The sequence below is a fragment of the Limtongia smithiae genome (assembly GCF_038497785.1).
Source record: "Limtongia smithiae strain NRRL Y-17922 unplaced genomic scaffold V1518scaffold_7, whole genome shotgun sequence".
In the NCBI taxonomy this organism is placed as follows: Eukaryota; Fungi; Ascomycota; class Lipomycetes; order Lipomycetales; family Lipomycetaceae; genus Limtongia; species Limtongia smithiae.
Window position 1 is genome coordinate 697386 of NW_027117628.1, and position 25326 is coordinate 722711.

General features: G+C 54.3%; 11 protein-coding genes across 11 annotated transcripts; 7 read left to right on the plus strand and 4 right to left on the minus strand.

Moving 5' to 3' along the window:
• Window positions 1-1081: 1081 nt before the first annotated feature.
• Window positions 1082-3879, plus strand: V1518DRAFT_418306 (exocyst complex subunit Sec15-like-domain-containing protein). The gene is made up of 2 exons (XM_066904507.1): window positions 1082-1653; window positions 1709-3879. The coding sequence occupies exons 1-2, from the start codon at window positions 1234-1236 to the stop codon at window positions 3695-3697; spliced, it is 2409 nt and encodes an 802-aa protein (XP_066759212.1). The 5' UTR covers window positions 1082-1233; the 3' UTR covers window positions 3698-3879.
• V1518DRAFT_418308 (uncharacterized protein) lies at window positions 3592-5011 on the minus strand. The gene has a single exon (XM_066904508.1). The coding sequence runs from the start codon at window positions 4963-4965 to the stop codon at window positions 3874-3876; it is 1092 nt and encodes a 363-aa protein (XP_066759213.1). The 5' UTR covers window positions 4966-5011; the 3' UTR covers window positions 3592-3873.
• Window positions 5012-5129: 118 nt separating this feature from the next.
• Window positions 5130-6651, plus strand: V1518DRAFT_418310 (ribosome biogenesis protein Nop53/GLTSCR2). The gene is made up of 2 exons (XM_066904509.1): window positions 5130-5383; window positions 5447-6651. Exons 1-2 carry the CDS (start codon window positions 5193-5195, stop codon window positions 6567-6569), a joined length of 1314 nt encoding a protein of 437 aa, XP_066759214.1. The 5' UTR covers window positions 5130-5192; the 3' UTR covers window positions 6570-6651.
• On the minus strand, window positions 6491-10062 carry V1518DRAFT_418311 (uncharacterized protein). Its single transcript, XM_066904510.1, has 2 exons — window positions 9730-10062; window positions 6491-9663 (listed from the first exon to the last, which is right to left on the minus strand). The coding sequence occupies exons 1-2, from the start codon at window positions 9962-9964 to the stop codon at window positions 6881-6883; spliced, it is 3018 nt and encodes a 1005-aa protein (XP_066759215.1). The 5' UTR covers window positions 9965-10062; the 3' UTR covers window positions 6491-6880.
• A 223-nt stretch (window positions 10063-10285) lies between these two features.
• V1518DRAFT_418312 (UTP--glucose-1-phosphate uridylyltransferase family) lies at window positions 10286-12572 on the plus strand. Its single transcript, XM_066904511.1, has 4 exons — window positions 10286-10530; window positions 10719-10814; window positions 10911-10987; window positions 11041-12572. The coding sequence occupies exons 1-4, from the start codon at window positions 10474-10476 to the stop codon at window positions 12326-12328; spliced, it is 1518 nt and encodes a 505-aa protein (XP_066759216.1). The 5' UTR covers window positions 10286-10473; the 3' UTR covers window positions 12329-12572.
• A 107-nt stretch (window positions 12573-12679) lies between these two features.
• V1518DRAFT_418314 (WD40-repeat-containing domain protein) lies at window positions 12680-14229 on the plus strand. The gene has a single exon (XM_066904512.1). It carries the CDS (start codon window positions 12783-12785, stop codon window positions 14082-14084), a length of 1302 nt encoding a protein of 433 aa, XP_066759217.1. The 5' UTR covers window positions 12680-12782; the 3' UTR covers window positions 14085-14229.
• A 346-nt stretch (window positions 14230-14575) lies between these two features.
• V1518DRAFT_374426 (dienelactone hydrolase) lies at window positions 14576-15311 on the plus strand (the record flags this gene model as incomplete). Its single annotated transcript, XM_066901462.1, has 2 exons — window positions 14576-14691; window positions 14747-15311. The coding sequence occupies 2 exons, from the start codon at window positions 14576-14578 to the stop codon at window positions 15309-15311; spliced, it is 681 nt and encodes a 226-aa protein (XP_066759218.1).
• A 68-nt stretch (window positions 15312-15379) lies between these two features.
• V1518DRAFT_418319 (Sec1-like protein) lies at window positions 15380-17584 on the minus strand. The gene is made up of 4 exons (XM_066904513.1): window positions 17301-17584; window positions 17177-17241; window positions 16684-17119; window positions 15380-16628 (listed from the first exon to the last, which is right to left on the minus strand). Exons 1-4 carry the CDS (start codon window positions 17562-17564, stop codon window positions 15537-15539), a joined length of 1857 nt encoding a protein of 618 aa, XP_066759219.1. The 5' UTR covers window positions 17565-17584; the 3' UTR covers window positions 15380-15536.
• Window positions 17389-19970, plus strand: V1518DRAFT_418321 (MBOAT, membrane-bound O-acyltransferase family-domain-containing protein). The gene is made up of 3 exons (XM_066904514.1): window positions 17389-17780; window positions 17868-18153; window positions 18213-19970. The coding sequence occupies exons 1-3, from the start codon at window positions 17614-17616 to the stop codon at window positions 19521-19523; spliced, it is 1764 nt and encodes a 587-aa protein (XP_066759220.1). The 5' UTR covers window positions 17389-17613; the 3' UTR covers window positions 19524-19970.
• Window positions 19854-20874, minus strand: V1518DRAFT_305952 (uncharacterized protein). The gene has a single exon (XM_066901104.1). The coding sequence runs from the start codon at window positions 20739-20741 to the stop codon at window positions 20088-20090; it is 654 nt and encodes a 217-aa protein (XP_066759221.1). The 5' UTR covers window positions 20742-20874; the 3' UTR covers window positions 19854-20087.
• An 801-nt stretch (window positions 20875-21675) lies between these two features.
• V1518DRAFT_427971 (fungal-specific transcription factor domain-containing protein) lies at window positions 21676-25203 on the plus strand (the record flags this gene model as incomplete). The annotated part of the gene is made up of 3 exons (XM_066906067.1): window positions 21676-22071; window positions 22174-22293; window positions 22360-25203. The coding sequence occupies 3 exons, from the start codon at window positions 21676-21678 to the stop codon at window positions 25201-25203; spliced, it is 3360 nt and encodes a 1119-aa protein (XP_066759222.1).
• Between the last annotated feature and the right edge of the window lie 123 nt (window positions 25204-25326).

Here is a 25326-nt window from a genome sequence, read left to right on the forward strand (position 1 = left end):
ACGAAGGGCTGGTCAATTTTTAGCATATGCAGGTGCAGAATACCGCAGTCATGGGAAAAACTGACAAGACATGGAATTAGCGGATGTAATATCGTGCTGTGAATAGTGATGGTACTGAGGCATGGATCCTGACACGCCGTGCAGCGAGAACGACGAGGTGTTGATAGCACGCATATCAGGTTTACATTCTTGCTGTTGTGGGGAATCAAGCAAGCTGGACGGCAGAGCCTTGCGCTCGTCAAAGTCGCCGGAGTCGCGATCATGCAAGAGATTGGTGACGGCGGTGGTTCCATGAAGTGGCGTGTTCTGTGGAGGCGTGGATGGACGCCGTGGAGCCCCGATCGGGCCCGCGTTAGACGACGCGGTGCTAGCTCGCGGACGCGTCACGTCGACAGCGGACGCGCCTGTGTTGGTGAACGCGAGGAAGGCAGAATCCGCACGGTCGACAGCCGATGAGAAGAGCGTGCCGTGGGAGTCAAGAAACGGATCAGAATGCGGGGAATGCATGGTGCGAGAATGGTGGGGGAGGAAGAAAGAGAAGCGCGTGGAATGACGCGAGCAGGAAAATGGGCGGGGACGGGCGGACGTGGACTGGGCGGTGTTTTATACACACGGTGCAGTTTGTTTGCTTGCCTGTGCCCCACGCGTTCGCTGTGCTTGTGCCCGCCTTCCTTCTGGGTTCCACCGCGCAAGCTACGCCAATCATCTTGCCTTGCCTATCTTAATTAGAGCGGCTGAGATGGCGTGCTTGTAATTGAGTGCTCTCTGCGCAGCTTGACTACTCGTGTTCCCGCCGCCGCGTGCGTCTGTCTCGCGTCTGGCCCTCTACAACTCGTAGCGTACGGCGCGCAGCGGCGCCGTCCGCGTGACGCGTTTAAGTGTTACTGCGGTATTCCCGGCTGCTGGTTGGCTACCGATACCTGCGCACTACGCCAACGGGCCGGACGCGAGCTGTCTCTGCCCGTTCGGGGCAGCCGTAAACAACGCGTGCTGCGCTCGCGCAACCGCCTCACGTGAAGATCACGTGAAACGGTCGGCACCCCTGCGCTCCGAGAGTAACGAACTACGCAAGCCGCGGATCGCCCAAGACCCTCACGGCCAACACACCCGCTACGCCCCGCTTCGCCCCCGGCGATCTCAGCCGCTTAGTCGTCTCCCTAGCCCGGCCTCTCCGTCTAGCGCTGCTACTCCGTGCATGTCGGGGGCGCCATGACGCCTTGAGCTTCGCGACCCATGTCCTCCCGAACAGCCGTCGCGCTTGACGCGGCCGCCGCCGCCGCCGAGTCCGCAGCCGCGGATGATGATCCCACGACGCAGGCAATGATGCTCCACCTCCAGCAGGTCCTTCTTCTCAAATCCGATCCAATCTCTTTATTGAATTCCTTTGAGGGCGACGACTATCTCGAGCAGCTCGCGCCGGTCGTCGAAGACGCCGTGAACGCTAACCAGGTCGATGTGCTTATCGACCGGCTTGGTAAGATAACCGCGCAGAAGGAAGGCGAGGTTCAGGAACTATGCAACAGCAATCAACAGGACTACACAAAGGCTGTGCACCAGCTGGCCAAAGTCCGTCAGAGCTCTGAGCTCATGCGCGCGAGTGTCCTTGGAATCAATCAAAGTCTGCAGCAATCTGGTCAGACCCTGGTAGCCAAAGTGCGTGCCTTCAACATGCTTTGATGAGGAAAATATGCTAACTTGTATTGCTCAGAACAAAATGCTTTCGGACCTGCAAGGCGCACGCAACAACGTTAGAGAGGCAACGGTGGCACTAAGACAATGCCTGAAAGTCCTCAACATGACCAACAAGATCCACGAACTCATCGAACAGAAGAAGTATTTCCACGCTCTCAAGAGCCTTGACGATTTACAGAAGAACCACCTATACGAGGTCTCTCATTTCGAGTTCGCTCAGCGTCTGCGAACCTCTGTGCCGGCAATGCAGGACCGGATCCGGCAGAGCGTCCTGACCGATCTGAACAACTGGCTTGCCGATATGCGCGCGGTTGCACCGGAAATCGGAAAGATTGCTTTTAGTGCCACGGAGGCGCGTCGTCGCCACTGGAAGCATATCGTCGATCAGAATCCACAATATCGCTCCTACAAACTGAACTCGGCGGTTGAACTTGCCATAGACGACGGCGACGACTTTGATCCGCTTGATAACGAGCACATGCATGTTGACCTCTCGCCGTTTTACGAATGTGCGCATGTCTACTCCACCATTGGCGCGCTCGATGAGTTTCGTGAGAACTATGCTTTGGATCGTGTGAAAGATCAGGACACGATCTTGCCGCCTTATATTGACTTCACAGACAACGACATTACACCGCTTGAAAGTCTTCTGCATCGCGCTTGTGGATTTGCAATGATCGAGCGAGCAACAGTGCGCACTGCGTACCATGTTCGAACTGCTACAGAAGTCGAGGAGCTATGGCAGTCCATGTGTCAGCGCATCGCACATCTCATTGAACCAGTCCTGCCGACTTTGAAGAAGCCCGACACACTGCTAAGAGTGCGCACATTGCTTGGATTGTTCATCCAAACCATGGAGAGCCACGAATTCTCAGTCAAGCGCTTGAGCTCGTTCATGCTTACTTTGTTCGAGAAGTACTCTCAATTTTTGAAACAGCGGTTCACGAAGGAGTTTCAGGAGACAGTTACTCAGGACGACTACATGCCAATGGTCATCAACAAGCGTGATCTGTTTGAAAAGATCATCGCTATCAGTTGGTACAAGACCGATATCGACCCTGCCAAAATGGTTTTACCGTGTCAGCTTCCCTTTTCCCAGGTGTATCCACTTTCGTGCGCCGAAATCCGTAACTTTGTTGATCAGCATTACTCCTTCTCGGACGAATACACAGAGCAAAGTCCCGGCCAGATAGAGGCCACTCTGCGCAATTCGCTCGATCAGCTGCTTGTTGACGTTGTCTGCTTCACATTGCTCAGTCGGCTAAAGTCAAGTAACCGTGAAGAGATTGTGCAGATTTTCATCAACCTAGAATACTTTGAAAACGCTGCCGTGGCGTTGCAGCAGCAATTGAACGAGACCTCGACGGTGCATCTTTCTGAGCCTATTCAGCTGCGTGCGGTGTCACAATTTGCATCAGCACGGAAACAGGCTGAGCAGCGAATATTTGAGCTCATCAATTCGAAGATTGACGACTTTCTTGAAATTGCGGAATATGACTGGGAAACTTCTAGCGAAGGCTCGACGCCGAGCTCATACCTGATCGACATGGTTAATTTCTTGGAGACCCTGGTTAACTCAACACTTGTGAACCTTCCAAAGTCGATCAAGAGTTTTATCTACTTCGACGCATTTGATCATCTGTCTACATCGATGCTAGACCTGCTGCAAAATGCCGGACGGCGGATAAGTCGACCGGCGCTCGTGAACTTTGACAGAGACGTGCAGTACCTCGAGGCATTCGTGTCCAATCTCGGTAACTCAGGTTCGAATCAGAGTGGCTCAAGCGTACCAACCGTGCTACGACCTCGCAGCACGGATAACCTCATGGACAACAGTATTCTCATGACATTTACAGAGTTACGGCAGACCATTGATCTACTGCTATCGACGAATATGGAGGAGTACAATAATGCTGAAGTGCGCATGCGCAAGTATGGTCGTGTTCGGCCACAAGTCGTGGCTTCTTTAGTAGAGAAGTATGTTGCACGTGTGTTGTGTCACTAGAGGGCGGCGTATACTAACTACCCTCTGCAGGCTAAATGCGCCACCAAACACACCATCAAAAAGACTTCAATTTAGAAGTCGCCGGACATTCGCTCCGTCATAGTCATTCGTGCGCTTATGTATATTGTACAAATAGACATTTTACTCCATGAAATAACTGCAAACGAATGTATGTCTCAACCAAATATGCTTCCCAGCACTCTTTGCATTGCAGCTTCTCCGTCCACATTTCTCAGTGGCGCATCTGGTTTTGGCTGCGCTGACTTGTCCTTGACAACGCGCTGCTTGAAGTTCCGTCGAATTTCAAGAGGTTCCTCCGCCGCGGCGCCGCCGTCCGTTTCGGCCTTTCCTGCCTTCTCGCGCCTCTTGCGCTTCATGTTGTCAATCATCTTCGCGCGCTCAACGTTGCGCACATACGCCTTGTTTTCCTTTGCGGCTTGCGTGATCTCAGCGCGCAACTTCGCCTGACGAGACTGATTTTCGTAAGCGATCTGCTCTGTCAGATTGTGCCACTTGAATTTAGGCAGGTACTTCATGTTCAAAATATCGTCGTAGTAATACGATCCCTTTCTGCCGCCGATGATGTTTCCATTCATTGTAGACGCGCAGAGTTTCGCCTGCTTCTTGTCGATAAACTCGACCCAGCCTTCGACGTAGCACCGTTTCTTGTTGCCTCCAAACCGAACACGTTTCGCGTAGCTTTTTGCGTCCTCTGGCGCAAGAAAAACGCGACCGAGCGCACCGAAGCGGGAAAGAAGTTGACGGACTTTGGCGGGCTTCATATATGGTGGGATGCGTGAAAGGTAGATAACGCCGGAGTTCGCAATCTTAGCACGGTTTGCTGCGAGTTCTGCGGGAGTGATTCGACGAAGTACGGGATCATTATCTTCTTCATCTTCTTCCTCTTCCTCTTCGTCCTCTTCATCTTCATGTGCTTCTTCTTCGTCGTCATCATCATCGTCTTCGTCATCTTCGTCGTCTTCGTCATCGCTCAATTTGGCAAAACGCAGTGCGGTATTGTCCTTGATCTTTGTGCTACCCCGCGTGCTTGTTACCCCAGCTCTACTCTCCTTTGCAGACTCTTTCTCGACCACGTCGTCATCGTCAGATCCAGCACTCTCCGATTCGGCACGTTTCCGTCGTTTGCTATCATGAACTTTCGCTTCCGTGTAGTCCTCGCTGGCATTGCCCTCTTGGTCGCTCACGTCCTCAGCATCGCTGTCTTTGTCGGTAGAAAACCAGTCCCGCTTTCGTGACTCTGGTACCATACTTGTGTATATGATATCGGCTGAGAAGGTACGATGATGGAGTTCCTTGTGAAACTTCGCTGGCAGAAAAATATATCTTTCTGCTCCTGCACCAATCGCACTATGTTATGCCATTTCCGGACCTATTTGTCACAAATATGTATTAGATATACTAATGCTAACGCTATCAGGAAAACTCCCAAAACCTTACTGTCCGAAACTCCCAACGACTTGCGCATACACCCAACATGAAGAAAATTATTTCCGCACAACTCTCTCCCCCAGCGCAGTCTACCAGCCTAGCAGCCATGTCTGTCAGAGCGCCAAGTCAGTACGCGCAGCCGTCGCGCAAGAACAAACGCGCGTGGCGCAAAAATGTGGACATAACCCAGGTTGAGGAAGGTCTCGAGCAACTGCGCAAGGAGAAGATTTTGTTTGGGTACGGCGATTCTCTGTATCTAATGCATTGATGGGCGACTGTTGCTAACCACGGTGATTGCAGTGCTCCGCTAGATGCTGTCAACCCGGAAAGGCTCTTTGCGGTAGACACGACCGCATCCGCTGCTGGCGTCGCGAAAGTCGGCAAGCGACTGAAGGTGGACGAGATCCTGGCGCAGCGCTCTGCGATCCCAGCATTGGAGAGCCGCAAGCGTGCGCAGGAAGATGAGGATGTGCGTGCTGCTGCGTGGAAGAAGGGCAAAGTCCAGGGGATCAGCTACAAAGAGCTCGGACGGCTTTTGCGTGTCGCAGGTCGTGGCGACAGTGACGCGCGCAGCTCACTTGCCGGACTGGAGAGTAACGGGCATATCGTGAAGGAATTGTACGACGTCTGGGATGGCCCCGCCGACAACAGCGCCAAGACAGTGAGCAGATCTGATAAAGTACGGTCGACAGCAGTGATGAAAACCCCGACTGATGCGCCTTCGAAGCGCAGCCTGACACAAAACGCAGACGCTATCCGGCTAGCCCAGACCAGCAGCTTCGCCGTCGCGCAGAAGCCACCGCCAACGCTTTCACTCCCACGTATTTCTTTCCGCGAAAATGCAGCTGCTGTACCGGTTCCGAAGGAGGGAATCTCATACAACCCAACGGTTGAGTCCTGGCAGGCGGTGTTGAAGGTCGAACACAAGAAACTACATAAGCTCGACAAAGAGCGGAAACGTGAGGAGGAGCGACAAGAGCGGATTGAGCAGCTCGGTGAACTTCTGGACGAACGTGCGCGACTAGGACTTGACGAGGTGCAGTCCGACGAGGAAGAGGAGGTGAAAGATGAAGAGAAGGATACTACGCAGATCAAGATCGAGGCAACGGAATCAACGGCCATCCCGAACGACGTGCAACAAGTTATTGAAGTTGGGGACGAGCCGAAGTCCAACAATAGTAAATCTTCAGTGCGGAAACACCGTCTTGGGAAGTATAGAGTGGCTGAGCGACCTCTTGAAGTCAAGCTCTCTGATGAGCTTACCGACTCCTTGCGACTTCTCAAGCCGGAAGGTAATCTCTCGAAAGACAGATTTATTAGTCTGCAGGAACGTGGCATCATAGAGTCCAGAGTCCAAGTCATGAAGGGACGCAAGTACAAAAAGAAGCTCACCGAGAAATGGAGTTACAAGGATATCAAGTAAACGCGAGTTATTGGTATTGGTTGCATATTAAATTAATTAGATTAGGCGTTTACGACAAAATAAACACATTGCTGTCCCAAACAGCAAAACAAACCCAGTCCCATAGGTAACTCTAGCAGCCGCAAATCTCGCTCTCAATTTTGATTTCACTTCCCAAAGTACACGCGATGTACTGTATAACCTACAACCTATCTTCACACTAACCCGCCGATTAAATAAACAAAGGCCAAATAGAGTATATGTGTAAATGCAGAACAATGCAAAACGAGATTTATGCAGCCAAACAAGCGCCGCAACAACAAAAACCTGCATCACGTGTCCGAACGACCGTAGAATCCACTGGTTCGTATCACATCCCCGACTCTGCCACTCGGTACAGTACCAAGCGACGGGGACATCAGTCCCTCATCGGCTGTCAAACTGATGTCCGAGAAGAGACCATGTTGAGAAGTTCTCCTGCTGTCAACTTGTGGCATCAATGGTATGTCCACTCGAGTCGGTGACGGGGACTCTACCCTGGACGGTACGGCAACCTGGTTCGGAAGAGCAATCACCGGTGGCTGTTGTGGTTGCCTGCGCAAAGACGGGGGTATTGGGGACCGGATGATGGGCGTAATTGTATTTTTGGGCACTGTGTCGTCGACGATCACGTTCACATTGTTGACGTTTGTTCGATTCGACAGTCCAGTGGATGAAGAAGCTTCCGCTTGTGTGTAGTCAACGTCAGCCGACTCCGAGTTTTCCGTAGCAGGGCTGATCGGAGGTTGTCCAAACATAGATCGTCGCGCTGCGGCGTAAGCAGTCGGGCTCATTGGCGTGTTACGTACGACGACGAATCCCCGCGTCTTGCGAATCCCTAATCGCTCAGATGCAGAGTTCACCTGACGCGTAAGCCAGCCTTTCATACCAGCACTGACGCCGGTCGGGTCGGCAGGACCTGTTCCGAGTCTGCGAGAGTACGGTGAGGTTACTGACAGCGGCTCCCTTGACAATACTTCATGAGGTAGCGGCTCCAGAGCAGACTCCGAACCAAGGTCTTCCTGAAGACCTGGCACGAGATTTTCCGGCTGCTGTGAGCGAGCGGCTCGAGAGTGGTAGTAGACATCAGACTCTCTGAATGCATAGTCAACATTGCGAGGTACGACAAACGCCGAATTGCTCGCATCCGCGAAATCTGCTTTTGAGGACACAGGAGTCTCTGCCGCAGCAGCCTCAGCCGATTCCGCTGCGGGATTCTGTAACGTAGCATCTGAGGTGTCGAACTGAATTGGTCCTATCTCACGGACCGCGCGCGACCGTCTCGGAAGCCGGTAGTATGTGAATGTCGAATGCGGGCTCACAGGACTGGAGGAATGTGGTGGGCCGGACACGAACGGACTTGGCACTGCGCTCGACGCATATCGGTCTTGCGAACCTCCAACGAATGGCCCAACGGATGAGAATTCCGATATGTCAGCATCACCTGCAGAATAGTCCGTGTTCTTCATGGCCGTCATTGACGCTAACGTCTTCGCTGATGGATCCCCATTCTCTGTGAAGAGCGTGTGCATATGAGGCGACGTATCCAGCGTACCTAGCTCAACCTTCTCCAGCGCGAACCGCCGGCGCGCGATTTGGCGCAACCCGAATGCACGCGCAAATGTGTTGCTAGACTCCGCAGTGAGCCCTGCAAGACGTGCAAAGGTCTCAACGATGGTCTGCAAAGCGTGAAGAAAGAATACAAAGGCGAGGACAAGTGCGTGAATGATTAAGATGGTGTAAGCAAGCCAGCCTTTAATGGTATCACTGACTTGGAGATTGTGGACGAAAGCGACCGAAAGCAAGGCGGTGAGAAGACGGACGACGGAGAGCACGATGTGGTAGATGTTCATACTTGTGGCGCGATGGTAAGGACGGAAGAGGTTCAGAGAGATGAGATAGACGATCTCGATTATTGCGAGCATCACGATCTGAGCTATGCCGCTGTACTGAATCGCGCCAAATGCAATACCTCGCAAGAAAGTACAGACAAGCTGGACACTGCAAAACATGAAGCCACGCTCGGTGTATGTGTTGTAGAGCGGGCCGAGAAACAGCAGCGTCGGCAAGTCGTCGTAGAGCGCTTGCTGCGGCCGTGTGCGTTTAATGCAGAAGACTATGAGCAGAGCGAAAAACAGCCAGGCGAAGAGAAGCACCGCAGCAAACACAGAGCAGTACACGGGAGAGCCCTTAGCGACGACGAATTGAAAGGAACAAAATGCAACAAGAGGTAAGGCGAGAAAGTTGAAGAAGATTCGCACACACATGCCACCGGTGAGGGGTAGGTTCTTAGACCGTAGGTCAACGGATTGGCGAGAGGTGGCCCGGTAGTATAGCCAACGCACGAAGAAGCAAGACTGAACAAGCAAGAGAACGATTCCGGTAACACCAAGGAGCCAGACGGTGAAACAGCTCCAAGGGTCCTGCGGCGCGTTCTGACCCAGCAGCTCGGACTGGCGCGAGATGCCATACCTGGTCTGGGGGCTGTAGATGTTGTCAAAGCCAACATTACGTGTGTGGTGCTCGGCGAAGACGATGTTGAACTGCAGGGAGGCCCAGGCGATGGCGGAGAGCACGGGCGGGTAGAACCCAGGGTAGTTGAGGTTCAAGGCAGCGATGAAGAAAGCAAACTGCAAGTACTGCACAAAATCTCCGAAGCCCGGCGTGACTAGCCTTAGAGCATCGTGGTCCTGGCCATAGTTGCTGCTCCACGAGAAGAAATCCTTGGTGCCAGTCCATGGATTGTAGATCGCGGCTACGATAATGGAAAAGGCGATAAGGAACAGAACACCGAGGGGCACGTAGGTAAGCACGGCGTAGACGGACGAGATGATTGTGGGGGTGATGGTGGTGCGGACACAGCCGACGACGTCGGCGTCTGAGGTAGGGTCGATGACAGCGAGGTCGACGGAGATAGACACGAAGTAGTAGTGGTGTGTGAGGGAAAAGGAGGTTGTGAACCCGGTGTGGTTTTGAGGGCCAAAAGGACAGGATTCGTTGTCGACGGCGGTGCAGAAGCGGGTGTAGGAGTCGGCAAGGGGGTACTCCATGATGGCAGCGGCGGAGTGGAGGGTCGCTACAGGAAGTGCGCGAACGCGCGCGTGTCAGGCAAGATCATCAAGTCTCAAGGAAATGTGCTTACTCAAACGATTCGTCTCGTTGCTGTAGTCGGGAAGCGAGCCAAACATGTCGCCGCGGACAACCACGTCGAGAATACCATGGTCGACGTCATAGGTCGCGTCGACGAGCTTGGTGCTGAAGTAGGTGCCGGAGCTCTGGACGGAAGCGGCGACACAGTCCTCGAAGGACACAATCGCTCCGACCGCTCCTGTAGCCGCCGCGAGCAAGGCAAGGAGGACAGGGCCGCGCATGCGCATGCGAGAGGCCGGTGGAGCCGGAGGGGTTGCACGGAGAGAGGGGAGCAGGGGGGAAAGTAGCAGGGGCGTCAGGCCATGGGCACGATGACGAGTGCGATGTGGGAGTTCTCCTCCTGGTGCAGCGCGACTCGCAAGCGACATGTCTATGTGTGAGCGGCGGGACGCATGTGCTGTGATACGAGACGCATGGTGCGGCGATGTCCACGTGCCGTGTGAGCGGCGGTCATGGGGCTGGCGCGGCGTATTTTTGGCGCAGGTCATGTGAAACCTTAAACGCGCGGTGTGCTGCAGCGTGCGCAACTCGGCTGGCCTCTGGCTGCGCGCGGGGGGCATTAGAGTGCACTCAGCCCGCTAGATTGCTGCGAGTCTCGCGAACCAGCGTCCGTATAACATCCCCCCCTCGGCCGAGCTACTAGTGAATATTTCTTCTGCCTCGTCCGTTCCATCCGCCGCTTCGCTTCTCCCGCATCCGCAGTACCACCGCTTCTAGTCTCGAAACGCGTCCAGCCATGACAACCAACGGTGCCTCCTCCGAACGACGGCACGCAAAGAGCCAGAGCACTTTCGTATGTCTTCCGCTTCCAATCGTATTCTTCTTCTGGAACTCTCCGCCACGATCAACACGCGGCAGAGGCTGCGGGCAAACCGGCCTGCGTCGTCGTGCGGTCTCGCGTGTTTGTTTTCGACGCTCTTCCGCGCTCGGCGTCGCGCCGTCCGTAAACACAGCTGCCCCGCCTGCTAACACCTGCTCCAGCAATTCGAGAACACCTCCACGAACATCGCCGCGAGTCAGATGCGCAATGCTCTCAACAAGCTCGCCGACACCGTTCCCGACCCGAAGATGCGCAAGGTACGTTGCCCCGGTGTGCTCCTTCAATCGCGATTTGCGACGCGTCCGCATTGCGTCATCGCCGAACCAGCTTCGGGTGGTCTAACCTTCGCGAAGCAATTCGAGACGCAGATGGATGCTTTTTTCACCCTCTTCCGTCGCTACCTGACCGACAAGGCCAAGGGAACTGCCGTGTATGCACCTAGTTGTATATGTCTGTTTTGTTGTCACGCTAACCTTCCTCAAGCGACTGGGACCGCATCCAGCCCCCGAACCCCGAGCAGGTCGTCGCCTATGACGACCTCGAGGCCGATCCTACCCCTGAGTTCCTCTCTAAGCTTGCCGTCCTCAAGCTTAACGGCGGTCTTGGTACCTCCATGGGCTGCGTTGGCCCCAAGTCCGTCATCGAGGTCCGCGAGGGTCAGTCGTTCCTTGATCTTGCCGTCCGCCAGATCGAGTACCTTAACGGCACGTATGACGTGTCTGTCCCGTTCGTTCTCATGAACTCATTCAACACCGACGACGACACCCAGACCATCATCAAGAAGTATGAGGGCCACAACGTCGAGATCATCACCTTCAACCAATCCCAGTACCCACGTGTTTACAAGGACTCGCTCCTGCCAGTCCCCAAGGACATTCATGCGCCCATCGACTCATGGTACCCTCCCGGCCATGGCGATCTGTTTGAGTCCCTTGAGAACTCCGGTGTGCTTGACGAGCTCATTGCCCGCGGCAAGGAGATTTTGTTCGTCTCCAACTCTGACAATCTCGGCGCCGTTGTCGACTTCAAGATCCTGTCCCACATGGTCAAGTCCAAATCCGAGTACATCATGGAGCTCACCGACAAAACCCGGGCTGACGTCAAGGGTGGCACCATCATCGATTACGACGGTTCCGTGCGTCTCCTCGAGATCGCCCAGGTTCCTAGCGAACACACTGAGGACTTCAAGTCGATCAAGAAGTTCAAGTACTTCAACACTAACAACATCTGGATCAATCTTCAGGCGTTCAAGCGTGTTGTCGTCAACAACGAGCTTGAGCTTGAGATCATCCCCAACTTCAAGTCGATCTCCGTCGGCAAGGGAGAGTCCGATATCGGTGTTCTCCAACTTGAGACTGCCGTCGGCGCGGCTATCCGTCACTTTAAGAACGCCCACGGTGTCAACGTTCCTCGTCGGCGGTTCTTGCCCGTCAAGACATGCTCTGATCTCATGCTCGTCAAGTCGGATCTTTACGCGCTCTCCCACGGTGCCCTTGAGATGTCTGCTGGCCGCTTTGGTCCCGCGCCACTCATCAAGCTGGGCAGCCACTTCAAGAAGGTCTCCGACTTCCAGAAGCGCATCCCCTCTATTCCCCGGATTGTGGAGCTCGACCATCTCACCATCACCGGTAACGTCAACCTCGGTAAAGGCGTTGTTCTCAAGGGTACCGTCATCGTCGTCTGTTCCGACGGCCACAAGATCGACATCCCTAATGGCAGTATTCTCGAGAACGTTGTCATCACCGGCAATCTCTCAATTTTGGAGCACTAATTGGTCGCCTCTTTTTGTCGCCGTGTCACACTCTTTTTGAACCTAAATTCATAGACATTCTTTTAGAACCCCTCCTTTTGCATTTCGTCTTCTTGTTGCTCTGTTCATATTGTATGCTTGTTTGATACATTTGACAAACGAAATAATACGGGAGCGGGCCGCATCTGGCGCGCGCCGGGAAATCGACTCTATTGGAAGAGATTAACAGTGTAATAGTAACTAATATCATAATCATAACTCTGAGTAGTCAGCCTTCCTATGGAATGTTCGTTGGACAAGGTTCATTATGTTCCGTCGCATCCCACAGGGGGGGGGGGGGGCCCAAACTCCCAACGGCAAAAATCTCCAAAAAAAAACTTGGTAAGCAAGCGCAACGCGTTCAGACGCAAAGCGCAGCGCGAGGTGGCGTTTCGTATTGTGACCCCGCTTGTACATATAGCACCGCAGAAGAGACATGTCTGAAGTCAGCATGCACGACGACCGAGAGGACGAAGAAGAGCAGCAGCGGCGCGAAGAGGATGGCGAGTTTCTGGATCCGTCGTCGGCGCTGGATGTGATCCCAGACGAGGCAGCGGACGATGATCATCCCATGTCGGACGTCGAAGATGACAATGACGATGGCGAAGGCGAAGGGGACGAAGATGAGGAAATTGACATGTCGAACAATTCCACAACGTACTTCGACAAGCACACTGACTCGATCTTTCTGGTGGACCTGCACCCCACGCTGCCGCTCGTCGTGACCGGCGGCGGCGACGACACTGGCTACGTATGGACGAGTCACCTCGTTCCACCAAAGCTCGTGACAACACTGAGCGGCCATACTGATTCACTGGTCGCTGGAGGCTTCAGCCCTGACGGAGAATGGCTAGTTACAGGCGGCATGGACGGCCAGGTGCGAATATGGAGGGCGCACAAGCGGGGACAGATGTGGGAGTTTCGTGACGGACTAGCCGAGGTCGACGAGGTGACCTGGCTTGCGTTTCATCCTACGCAGCCGGTTTTTGCATTTGGAGCGGCGGACTCTTCCGCATGGGTATACAGTCTCGCACCGAAGCTGGACTCACTGTGCGTGCTCTACGGACACGGCGGAGCGTGCACTGCTGGCGTGTTCACTCCCGCAACCAGCGGCGACGAGGAGGAGATCAACTTGCTGACGGCATCCGAGGACGGCACCGTGATCTCGTGGAGCGTGCCGTCAGGCGCGCAGAACTTCAAACTTGGTCCCGCACAGTTCCATTACGAGGCGCCATGGGTTAACTTGAACTTGCACCCGTCCGGCACTTCTGTCGCAGTGGGCTCGGCGGACGGCAAGGTTGCAATCATCGGTACGCGCAGCGGCAGCGTGATTGCAACGGTCGACGTGGTTGGCGCAGTTGGTGCTGGCGCAGGCGGCCCGCGCGAGTTGACTGAAGAGGAGCGGTCTGTGGAGGGCATTGCGTGGTGCGAATCGCTGAATGTGCTCGCGGTCGGCCTTGTGGGCGGGATTGTGTGCATCTTCGACACGGGCTCGTGGCGCGTACGGCGGACGCTGGAAGCCGGAGACGCGGTGACAAAAATCGCGTTTGTGCCTGGCACCACTGAGCTCGTCGCCAGTGGGATGGACGGCGTGCTGCGGCGGTGGGATGTGCGGACCGGTACTGAGCTGTGGCGCGGTACGGGGCATTCGCAGGGCGTGCTGGGGTTTGCGCTGTCGCGGGATGGACAGACGTTGGTGAGCGCGTCGGACGAGGGCGTCGCGCTTGTGTACAAGTAGAAATAGCAGTATATAGAGCTGGCCTGGGGGTGTGTGCAACTGAGTAAGGTAGTGATGAGCCGCATGCCCTTATCAGGCGTCGTGATTTGATAGGCGCAGCGCAACGACCACGCTTCCCAGGCCCTTTTTTCTGTCGTCTTCCGCCCGCGCTTCTTCCTCTTCCCTTCGCAGTTACTCTCCGGCTCTGCGTCTACACACCTCAATTACTTGTCAATATGTCTTCCAACCCCCCTGGACCATGCTGCCTTACCGGCGTCAAGCACGGTATGTTGTCTACTCGTCCATTGCGCCCTGCGAAGGCTCTCTCCGTCTTCCGCCAGCACCACTTCGGAGATGCAATGACCTTCACCAGCCAGCATTATTTGAAGTCCAATGCTTATCTTAAATTTCGACTAACACAATCATTGTCTGCACAGAGGGCCCGGTCGCCGGTGAGATGATCGATTTCCATGGCAGTGCGTTTTTCCCGGTATTCTAATTTCTCACCCCACATGTGCCATGCTGACAACGATACAGTCTCTACCTACGTCTCTGGCGACAAGACCTGCAAGAAGATCATCTTCTTGATCACCGATGTTTTTGGCCACGTTCTTTCCAACGCTCAGTTGTATGTTCCGTTGTGTTATTCTCGTTCTCAGCTCCAGAAATGCTAACACATCTAGGCTCGCCGATGACTTCGCGGCTCAAGGCTACTACGTCATCGTCCCTGACCTCTTCAATGGCGATGCCATTCCCTGGATGCCCTTCAGCGAGCTCGCGGGTGGCGGCTTCGACCTCGGTACCTGGCTCGGCAAGCACGGTCTGGAGGTGACCGAGCCCATCGTCGAGAAGGTCCTCGGCCACATTAAGGAGGACTTCTCCCCCACTTTTATCGGCGCAACAGGCTACTGCTTCGGTGCCAAGTACGTCGTGCGTCTGCTCGGCTCCAAGAAAATCGACGTCGGTGCGATCTCCCATCCCTCGTTCGTCGATGACTCCGAGGTCGAGCTCGTCACCTCTCCTCTCATCATCTCTGCTGCTGAGACCGATCCTATCTTCACGGTCGAGGGTCGCCAGAAGACCGAGGCCATCCTCACCAAGAATAAGGCTACCTACGAGATAACCGTCTACTCCGGTGTTGTCCACGGCTTCGCTGTTCGTGGCGATCCTGAGCAGCCTCAGACCATGTACGCCAAGGAGCGCGCTTTCTTCTCCCAGGTTGCTTTCTTCAACTTCCACGCCAAGTAAGTAAGCTCAACAAGTTGTCGCTAGCGATACTTGATTTTGGATTGGTTTTGGTCTACTAGGAATAAGTTATGATATTTGTTTGTCCAATAAAATAGTCCTATATAGTTGTGTTGTAAGATAACACAATGAAGCAATCAAGCACAAACATAGATGAACGCCGGAATATCCTCTCAAACGAGATGATGACAACATGCACATGCCTATAACCCAACGCCTGCCACGCTATTATATCTGCCACTTGGTGCTGGCGTACTCCATGTCGTCCAAGAACGATTTGCTATTATGCACCGCTGTTCCGCCGACAACTATCCTTAGTCCCGGTGTTGCTGCGTTGATCTGCGCAACAAGCTTAGCTTCTTCAAAAGTGACGCCGCCAACGAAAAACACGACGATGTCCTGTGGCCTGTCGCGTGAGCTACCGCTGCCCTCGAGGAACGGATACAGCGACTCGCGCAGACGACCTTTAACGAGCGCACCGAGCGTCCGCTCAAGTAACGTGACATGCTGTGTGTAAACGTTCTCAACGCCCTGCAGACCCTTAAAGCCCGACTGCGCACGCGAGAAGAGCGAATCGACCTTGAAGAGGTCCTCCTGGCGCTCGCGGTCACCAGCGTAGCGCAGCAGTGCCTTGAGCGCGAGAAGGCGCTGCGGCGAGACGTTCGCGCGGGAAAGTTGATCGACGAGGCTACTCAAAGCCGAATTCTGCTCGCTGCCATAGCGCAGCGCGTATAGCGCTACCAGTCGGATTTTTGAATCGTCAGGGAGGTTCTGCGAAAGGAAAACGCGCAGCTGCCGCAGGTCATTGGCGTGATTGTCGTTACATGCGAGACTCTGCTCGAGTTCACTGATTTCAAGCAAGTTGTCGGATTCGACCCGGCGTGAAAGCTCGGAGACAAGCGTAACGTGCTTCGTCACGTTGCCAGAAAGTTTGCGGAACTCAGGGTATTCCTCAACGAACCGCTTCATGTCGGCTATGCTCTCGATGTTCATATTTGACTTCGTCCGTGACTGGTACTTGTCTACGTAGTCTTTGATCGATGCGCCAAGGTCGCCAAAGTTCATGAACATGCTGTCAGCGTAGAACTGGTCCTGGTCAGGTGTGAGCACGATCTCCTTCATGTCCGGGCGGATATCGGGCACGCCTGAGAGATCGACACGGCCGTTCTTGATCCCGAGGTATTCGTGCACCATCGCTTGGTATGTCCACGGCATCAGTAGCGGTGTAACCGGATCATTTTTGCGGTCGAGTATCAGCAGTACTGGCGGCGTGTCCATTTTGCGGAAGTCAAATAATTTTGGATCTTGTTGAATGTTGTACTGTAAAACGTCAGCTTGGCTGTAGTACACATGGTAGCCAGTTAAGAAAGCATACCAAAACCTCAATGGCGAAACTCTTCGCCAGTGGGCTGTTGTTCTCGTATCGGATGAGGGGCTTCTTCTTCAGCGTCAGGAGCACAGCGATCACGGCATCGACGCTGCGCATGAACGGGGGAACATGCCACGACTCCGGGGCATCGCCAAACATGAACTTTTCCGGTGAAAACATGTTCAGTCCCAGCAAATCCTTGTTTATGACAAGATAATCCGCAAACACCTCAATAACCGACTTCACTGCCTCGTAGTCGTCAGCCTCGGCCATGCGTTCGAGCGCTGACTTCTTGACCACGTTGGAAAAGAAGAGGTCGTATTCGCCGTGTTTCGGATCATGTAATTCATCCACTATTAGTTGAATGTTTTCGGTTGTCGGGCGTACGAAGATAATACACTTGAGATGGCGCATGCGTTCTCTGTTCGGCTTGTCGAGCCGGCTGTTGGAGAGTGTGAGTATATAACTGAGAATACAGGGCAGGAAGCGCGTTTCTCACTCTGTCAGATACACTTCGTTCTTCAAAAGTAATGACTGCGTCGAGATCATTGACAATATGGGAGTCTTAAGCGGTGAAGAGTTAGTATACATCAAGGGTCACGCAGTGCATGGGGCTTGCATACCGTCTCTGCGTCGAGCAGCAGGATCTTCATCTTTCCGCCGGAGGAGTCGTACACGCCGGCTGTGGATGGCGCGGAAGACGACCCAAGAATCTTGTCGACATACGTCTGTGCGGCTTTGAAGAGGTCCATAGCGATGGAGGTGTGGTTGTTACGGTCGCCGAGGTCTTGATCGTAGCGGCGAAGTAACATTACGAGTCGTCTTTCATCAGGGACTCGTTCCGCATCGCGATTCTCAAGGACGACGTCAACAGCGACTGACCCCATATTAACACATTTCCTTCAACCCTCCCCCCCGGGACATGCAGCTGCAATAATGCTCACATTTATCGACGCAGCCCTTGGTCAAGTGGCCGCTCAGATTGGACTGCCCACAGATCCACTCAAGCTCTTTCTGACGTTCGTGCTCTCGTACCCGTTCTGCGCTGTGCTTAAGCGACTTCCAGACAGCACTCCTGTCTACAAGCAGCTGTTCTGCCTAGCGTAAGTAGATATCATTTGGCTGTCGTGGTTTTGGACGTCCACCTCACGATGGCGGTTTACGTGCTACTTAATTGACCGTGGCGGCAGCGTGTCGGCATTTTACTTGCTAGGGATCTTTGATCTAAGGGATGGTCTTTGCACTCTGATGATTTCCTCTCTGGGGACATACGTCCTCGCCAAGTTCGTGAAGTCGCCATTGATGCCATGGCTTGTATTTTTGTTTGTCATGGGCCATCTCACCATTAGCCACATCAAACGGTTTGTGGACGAGACCAACCCAAACAACGTCGACATAACCGGTGCACAGATGGTGCTTGTCATGAAGCTCTCTGCGTTTGCATGGAATGTTCATGATGGGCGGAGGCCACTTGCTGTAAGTGCAACAGCGTGGCTATGAGAACGAATCATGTAAGACTGACAATGTGCGTCTAGGAGCTGAGCCCAATCCAGCAAGACCGGGCACTGAAGATGTTACCAAGTATGCTCGATTTCTTCACCTACGTGTTATTTTTTCCTTCGCTGCTTGTCGGTCCGTCGTTTGATTATTCGGAGTTTCGACGCTGGCTTGATCTTTCGATCTTTGACGCCGAAGTTACTGCACAGAAGATAGCAAAGCCGACGTCGTGGAAAGTAAACAAGCGGCGAATCCCGCGCAGTGGTCGCGTCGCTGGACGAAAGGCACTCATGGGTGTGTTTTGGATCGCACTATGGGTTGTGCTGTCGGGCAAGTTCTCGACGGAGTACCTTCTCTCTGACGCGTTTCTGGGGCGGTCGTTTGTGGTGCGGATATTCTACTTGTGGATCCTCTCCTTTGTGTACCGGCTCAAGTATTACGGTGCGTGGTACTTGTCAGAGGGTGCCTGCATTCTTTCCGGTTTAGGTTACAACGGTATTGACCCTCTGACGAAGAAGCGGAAATGGGATCGCGTGCAGAACATTGACCCGTACCGCTTCGAAACCGGCCAGAACACGTACACGATGCTGGAGACATGGAACATGAACACCAACAAGTGGCTGAAAACGTACATCTACCTCCGTGTAACGCCGCGGGGTAAGAAGCCTGGGTTCAGAAGCACCCTCGCGACGTTTCTGACCTCGGCGTTGTGGCATGGCGTATATCCGGGCTATTACCTTACCTTTGTGACTGGCGCGTTCATGCAGTCCTGCGGCCGCTATTCGCGGCGATATATTCGCCCATTTTTCATGGCTGCAGACCAGAGTGTGCCTGGACCATACAAACGCTACTTTGATTTGGCAACTTACATCGCGATGCAGCTCACGATGGGTTACGCTGTGCAGCCGTTTGTGATACTCACCTTCCGCGAATCAATGCACGTCTGGCGGAGCGTTTACTTTTATATACACATTGCGCTCTTCGTCATGACAGCGCTGTTCTCTTCTCGTAAGGTGACAAAGATCATCTCGAAGGCTCTCAAGGACCGCACCGCGCGCTCATCGAAACTCGATCAACTCCGTTTCGAAGTCGAGCAAGCGCGCTCGAAGATGTCGCAGGATGAAATCAAAAGCGCGACCGAGGAACTGCCTACGCTGCAGCATGCGCCGTCGTTGGGCTTGCCTGACGTCGACGTCGACGACACAATCGCGATGGTCAAGCAGGAAATGGAAGAAGATCTCGAGGAGCTTCGCGATTTCCGTCGGCGCGCGACGATGCGACTGGAGAGCGCGAAAGCGGCAACGGCAGCAGGAACAAAGAGGCCGAAAACGGGGAGCAGGAAGACGTAGGCTCCTGGGCCCTGTGATCTAGCTGCTAGTATGGTGGGCAAGGCCGTTAATTCGATCTCGCCGAAAGCTTGTTTACCCTAACCTGAAGTCATTGGGCAGCGATAAGAAAGCGATTTGATTTTGTTTGGCACTTGGAGTTTCGAATGTATAGAGCCTCAAGGCATGGCTAAACGACTAATTGGAAAAGTATATAGATGTGTTCATCGATAAATCAATGGGCGATATGTGTTACGAGCTGTAAAGATATGCGAGGCGATATGGCGATACGACTGCTTGTATTAGAAGTTTCATGAACAATATGAAGTAATATAATACACACGGTAGAAACGCTGAATTGGGCTCATGTGAGCAAGAAAAATGCGACAAAAACGCCCCCCCCCAAAAAAAAAAGGCAAATAAAACAAAAAAAACAGAAGAGAGCGCGCAACGTCCCTAACTAGTAGTACCAGCATGATACTCCAGTATTAGGAGAAGTGCAAAACCAAGACATCAGGAAAGAGCCAATAAAAGCGCCAATAATCCGACAACGCAGCATGAGTAGAAGTAAATGCAAGATGAACATTATTAGAGAGTGTCTGCAACTGCACTGTATGAAGGAGGCGGCGCATCGTCGTCCACGGCAGATACGGGAACTGCCTGAGCAGTGTGTGGTTGAGGTGCACGAGAACGCGCTGAAGCGGTGGCTGTGTACACTGGGAGCTGCTCTATGTGGTTGAGTCCCTCCTGCACGCGCTCGCGGATGCGTTCAAACGCCTCGTGAAACTCGAATGCACCGCCTTCGTTGAATGTGATGGTAAGCTCGAACGGCACGCGCTCAGGCAATCCGCCATCAGGGACAGGAATCACGACTGCCATCCACGCATTTGGACCAAACCATGGCTGCGTGACGTGCGCATCGTAAATATTGCGCAGTGGCGCCGCGAAGGAGGCGAAGCCCGGCGCAGGGCCAAGTCCGTGTGTGTGCGAGTCCGGGACATATATCAGCCGCTGCGATGTGATCAGTAGTTGCCCACGAGAAGACTCAAATCGCGGGAGCGACTGTGCGGCGGAGACGGCGGCAGCATTGCCAGGGAAGGTGCTGGAAGATGAAGGGAGCTTTGCGATCGACTTTAAACGGAAGGCCGAGCGCGCGGCAGCACGGAAGACGGTGGTCTCGCCCTCGAGCGGAACATAGACGTCCGCAGGAGAGCGCGCAAGCATGACCCAGTTGAGGGACATTGTACTAGTCGGAGGAAGACGGAGTACTGGCGTGTAGAGGAACGTGTGTGGAGGGGTTTGATCGTAGAAGCTCGCACGTTAAAGCGAGGCAGCCGAAGGCAGTGGAAGTACGGGCCCCTGAGCTAATTCCTCGTAAGTTCATAACCTTGAATGCTATGTACTCCCCCAAGCGCAGGGCAGTCATCATGAAGGCCAGGGCCAAGCTCAGAAATTGGCTGCTAAGTGTCCAGAGCTAACTATTTGATGACGTCCTAATGATCATAGAGGGGCTTCCCTGCGAAGTTAATCCTTGCAAATTGCTTCACTGCGACTGCTGAAGTTCTGCGAGTGCAACTGCGTGTGGCCTCTATGGATTACAGCCGGTCGATAATATATATCAGATGTATCGCACCGCAGACATATATCGGAGTCCTCAAGACAAATCATGAGCTCCTCAGCGACACGTTTCGCAACAGCTTTTGCATCTTGTTCCCGAAATGGCAACGTGAATTGCGGGGCGCGACAATTCGACGTCGCCGACGGCGGACACACGTCGGCTTCTGCCCGCCTTTACAAAGTTACAACTTTCTTGCGGTCCTGCTTTCAACACGCAGCACCTGAGCGACCAATCACAGCGGTCGCAGCACAAACGCGACGGATGCCTCAAATTAGCTAATTCCCCGATGCGGCTGCTCATCGCACGCAGCGGCTCAAAGCCGCTGCGCTCAGACGGGTACGAGTCCCGCCGTGAACGCGGTACAGACCCCGCGTCTACAAGCCCCGCGTCAGCGCCAGATGTCTCCGCCGACGAGTTCAGTCGCGTCTCCGTACTCCACAACTAACCAAACAACCCACCAAGCAACCCACCTGCCATCTTTCCCACGCCTCATACTCCCCGCGGCCGTCGCCGCCCGTCCACTCCTCGCCCGCGTCGCCAGCCAGCGCCCGCACCGCTATGCCTGCTGTCCTGCCCTCGCCCGCGTCGCCGCAGCTCAAGACGGAGTCATCCGCTGCTTCTGCGGCCTCCGCCACCACTGGCGCAGGCCCCCAGCAGCAACAGCAGGCGACGCACCCCCCTTCCCCTTCTCAACACTCACAACAACAGCAGCAAGCGCGCGCTTCTCCTGGTTTCCAACAGGCGTCGCCGCCTGCAGCAAGCGCGGGCGCTACAGCTGCCGTCGGCGACAACCCCGCGCCGTCCGTGCTGCCGACAAAGATGCTCGACAGCCACCCGCACAAGCACTCCCACGCGACCCACCACCACTCTAAGGCCGCCCACAGCGCCGCGCGAGACTCTAGCAACGACAAACGCAAGCTGGTCATCGCCTGCATCGCGTGTCGCAAGAAAAAGGTGTGTTTTCTGTTGTTGCTGTTCCCCACTGATACTCCTTTCCCTCTGCATTGTCTCCGCTCTGCGCAATCGCCCAACCGCCAGCGCTGACTCCCCGCACAGGTCAAATGCTCTGGTGATCGTCCCGCATGTGGCAACTGTTTGCGGCTCAATGTTCCTTGCCAGTACCCTGCCGTCAAAAATCGTGGCTCGCGCTTCGGCTATCACGAGATGCTCAATAAGGTCAGTTACCCCAGCTTCTCGCCTTGGCGTCGCACAACGTACCTAACCGTTTTTACCTTTCCGCAGCGTCTCGAGATGATGGAGCGACACATCAAGCCCCCGGCGGTCGGTAATCCCTCGTCGCCCTACCATGTCTCCAACAAACTTTCCGTACGCCCTCCTGCCCCCATCGTGCGAGCTTCCTCCTACAACAATCCTTCGGCGTTCCAGTCTCTACCGCTGTCGACAACAACCGCACCACCGTCTGTTGGTCCCTCTGCTCCTTCCACAGATCCCAAGCAGTACCGCTTCAAGCGCGCCGCCGATGGAACCTACAAAGGCATCACCTATGGTGCCGATAAGCCTGCTGGATCGCGACCACGCGTCGACGACGACGACGTCGTCGACCAGGACCTCATCCAGAGCCTCGGCGGTGGTGCAAACACCGGCTCCGACGTTGAATCACCAACCAGCTCTCGTGAGCGCGTCATCGCCAATCCTGCGCTGGCGAACGTCAACATGCCAGACTTCGAAGTCATCGAACATCTTACAGAGCTTTACTTCCGCTATCTCAACAACCAGTCCTACGCCTTCCTGCACAAACCAACTTTTGTACCCCGTCTTCGCGCTGGCCAGGTCAATCCTCTACTTGTTCTTGCCGTCTGCGCGGTCTCCGCGCGCTTTTCTCGCCATCCACAGATCCTCACACAGCCCCGGTATGCCGCAGGCGAGCCCTTCCTGCTCGAGGCCCGCAAGTTGCTCAGTCAAGAATTCGACGAGCCTACCGTTGAGACGACGCAGGCTCTGCTAATTATGGGATTCAGTGACTTCTGTGGTCTCAATGGTGGCCGTGCAGCTATTTACTCAGGTCTATCCATGCGAATGGCCGCTACGCTTGGACTAAACAAGGAGAGCGATGATCCGGACTTGAGTTGGGTCGACCGTGAGATCAGACGAAAGACATGGTGGAGTGTGCTCGTTTTTGATCGGTTAGCGCATTCTGGCCCAAAACGCTCCTTTCTCCTCATGGAGGAGGAATGCCAGATTCAGTTGCCGTCTAGCGACCATGCTTTTCTCAACAGCATTCCTGTCGTCACAGAGCTTCTTACGGGCGAGTATCCCCCTAACGACCCCGATCTTCCGCGCGTGCCTCTCGAGCTTCCGGGCTATCACATCAAGTCTGTTATTATGTGGGGCCACATCGCGTCCTATGTAAACATGGGCCGCAAGAAGGAGAACTTCGCGCCTTGGACGGAGTACTCCGAGTTCCACAAGCTAGAGCGCGAAATCGATAGCTTCTATTCGTCCCTTCCCTCCCACCTTGTGTACTCACGCGATAATCTTATCTCTCTCGACGCGACGCAGCAGGCAGGCACGTTTGTGCACATGCACGTCGCCATACAGCAATGCCTCTGCGCGCTGCACCGCTGTATATACCCCTACGACCATTCTAACTCGAAATTCGAAGCCGCGCCGATTTCATTTATCGAGCGCTCCGCGAACAAGCTCACCGCCGCAGCGTGTGCCATCTCTGGCATATTGAACGACACGTTGCAGGTCGAGGACGTACTTCCGGCATCTTTCGTCGGCTTTGGCGCATACAATTCAGCCACAGTGCATATCGTCAACGCATTCGCTAGTGATCCGGCGATCTCAATGATGGCAAAGAAGCATCTAACCGTGAATCTCAAGTTCCTTGTACTTATGCGCGAGTACTGGAGTATAGCTGGCAGTTGGTGTACTACACTCAAGGACCGGTATTTTCATAAACTTCGGCTCGAGCGGAATCCGGATGTCGTCGACACAGCAACACATATCTCGCGGCCGCCTTCGCCTACTGTGCGCTATGGCACGCTTGATTATGCAGGCCGCGAAACCAGTCCAGGCGCTACCAAATCCGAGTCTGGCGCTACCTCCTCTGGAACGTCAGGCCGGAGGCGAAGCTTGTCGAATTCTCAAATCACGACATCGACGCACGAGGCTGGTATGCAGCAGCAACAGCAACAGCAGCAACAGCAACAAGTACAACAGCAAAAACAGCAGCAACAATCACAGAAGCAGCTCAAGCGGAGTCCGACATTTGCGGCGCCTACGCCGCTCATGGGGCTTTCTGCAGGTCAGGCCAGCAGCAGCAGCACTCAGCGGATGTTGCCGCCACTGCCACCGCAATCTATGCGGACACAGCAAGGCCTGGTGCCGCAGAAGCAGCAGTTGCAGTTGCAGCAGTTGCAGCAGCAGCAACAACTACAAATTCAGCAGCAACAACAGCAGTTGCAGCTTCAACAGCAACAGCTTCAACAGCCACAGCAGTTTGCGACCGACACGCTCATCCTTCCTTCGACATTCCCGCCAGTGGAAGACGAGCAACCGAACCCGTATCTCTACGAGTTTGATGAGGCGTGGCTGCGCGCTCTGGAGAACAATAAGGACAACGTCGTCATCGACGCAGACCGGGTTGGCGAGAACTCGTTTTTAGATTTTGGCTCATCAAATTGGTTTATTGACATGCCAGCACAGGCGTTGCCACCGGGTGTGCTGGCGAACTCCACGCCTGATTACGCGCAGGATGCACTGTTGCAGGTGCAACAAACACAACAACAGCAGCAATCGCAGCAAACACAGCAATCGCAGCAGTTGTTATACCCAATACCACAGCAGCCGCAACAACCGCAGCAGCAACCGCAGCAGCAACCGCAGCAGCAGGATACGGTGCAGCCAACTAGCGATTCGTTCTTCACCGAGATCTTTGGCGATATCGTTTGGGACCTGAACGCCACCAGCAGTAATAGCGCCGCCGCGACGTCGACCAATACACCTATCTCTACTGGTATCACGACGACTATTGTCACGGCGCCGCCACCCCCTCCATCACAGCAACAGCAGCAGCAGTTGACGAAATCGTCCAAAAGCTCAAAGAAGAAGAAGAAATAGAGAGCAATTTCCGAGTTTTTCAATCGCTCTTTTGGTGTTAAAGATGTCTTGTTTTCTCGTCTTTCTGCATGTGCCACGCCTTGCCTTTCATTCTCAATTCGCTCATCCGAGGGTTTTTTGTTC

What these genes read in the sequence shown, in the direction of transcription:
- V1518DRAFT_418310 (XM_066904509.1), top strand. Translation starts at nt 5,193, where the DNA reads ATGAAGAAAATTATTTCCGCACAACTCTCTCCCCCAGCGCAGTCTACC. An exon ending in AAGGAGAAGATTTTGTTTGG is followed by an intron (nt 5,384 to 5,446) that starts GTACGGCGATTC and finishes CGGTGATTGCAG; the next exon opens with TGCTCCGCTAGATGCTGTCA.
- V1518DRAFT_418306 (XM_066904507.1), top strand. Translation starts at nt 1,234, where the DNA reads ATGTCCTCCCGAACAGCCGTCGCGCTTGACGCGGCCGCCGCCGCCGCC. An exon ending in GTCAGACCCTGGTAGCCAAA is followed by an intron (nt 1,654 to 1,708) that starts GTGCGTGCCTTC and finishes TGTATTGCTCAG; the next exon opens with AACAAAATGCTTTCGGACCT.
- V1518DRAFT_305952 (XM_066901104.1), bottom strand. Translation starts at nt 20,741, where the DNA reads ATGTCCCTCAACTGGGTCATGCTTGCGCGCTCTCCTGCGGACGTCTAT.
- V1518DRAFT_418314 (XM_066904512.1), top strand. Translation starts at nt 12,783, where the DNA reads ATGTCTGAAGTCAGCATGCACGACGACCGAGAGGACGAAGAAGAGCAG.
- V1518DRAFT_418321 (XM_066904514.1), top strand. Translation starts at nt 17,614, where the DNA reads ATGCTCACATTTATCGACGCAGCCCTTGGTCAAGTGGCCGCTCAGATT. An exon ending in AAGCAGCTGTTCTGCCTAGC is followed by an intron (nt 17,781 to 17,867) that starts GTAAGTAGATAT and finishes CCGTGGCGGCAG; the next exon opens with CGTGTCGGCATTTTACTTGC. An exon ending in ATGGGCGGAGGCCACTTGCT is followed by an intron (nt 18,154 to 18,212) that starts GTAAGTGCAACA and finishes ATGTGCGTCTAG; the next exon opens with GAGCTGAGCCCAATCCAGCA.
- V1518DRAFT_418312 (XM_066904511.1), top strand. Translation starts at nt 10,474, where the DNA reads ATGACAACCAACGGTGCCTCCTCCGAACGACGGCACGCAAAGAGCCAG. An exon ending in CAAAGAGCCAGAGCACTTTC is followed by an intron (nt 10,531 to 10,718) that starts GTATGTCTTCCG and finishes CACCTGCTCCAG; the next exon opens with CAATTCGAGAACACCTCCAC. An exon ending in CCGACCCGAAGATGCGCAAG is followed by an intron (nt 10,815 to 10,910) that starts GTACGTTGCCCC and finishes ACCTTCGCGAAG; the next exon opens with CAATTCGAGACGCAGATGGA.
- V1518DRAFT_418319 (XM_066904513.1), bottom strand. Translation starts at nt 17,564, where the DNA reads ATGGGGTCAGTCGCTGTTGACGTCGTCCTTGAGAATCGCGATGCGGAA. An exon ending in TGCTGCTCGACGCAGAGACG is followed by an intron (nt 17,242 to 17,300) that starts GTATGCAAGCCC and finishes TCACCGCTTAAG; the next exon opens with ACTCCCATATTGTCAATGAT. An exon ending in AACGAAGTGTATCTGACAGA is followed by an intron (nt 17,120 to 17,176) that starts GTGAGAAACGCG and finishes ACTCTCCAACAG; the next exon opens with CCGGCTCGACAAGCCGAACA.
- V1518DRAFT_418311 (XM_066904510.1), bottom strand. Translation starts at nt 9,964, where the DNA reads ATGCGCATGCGCGGCCCTGTCCTCCTTGCCTTGCTCGCGGCGGCTACA. An exon ending in CAACGAGACGAATCGTTTGA is followed by an intron (nt 9,664 to 9,729) that starts GTAAGCACATTT and finishes CACTTCCTGTAG; the next exon opens with CGACCCTCCACTCCGCCGCT.
- V1518DRAFT_418308 (XM_066904508.1), bottom strand. Translation starts at nt 4,965, where the DNA reads ATGGTACCAGAGTCACGAAAGCGGGACTGGTTTTCTACCGACAAAGAC.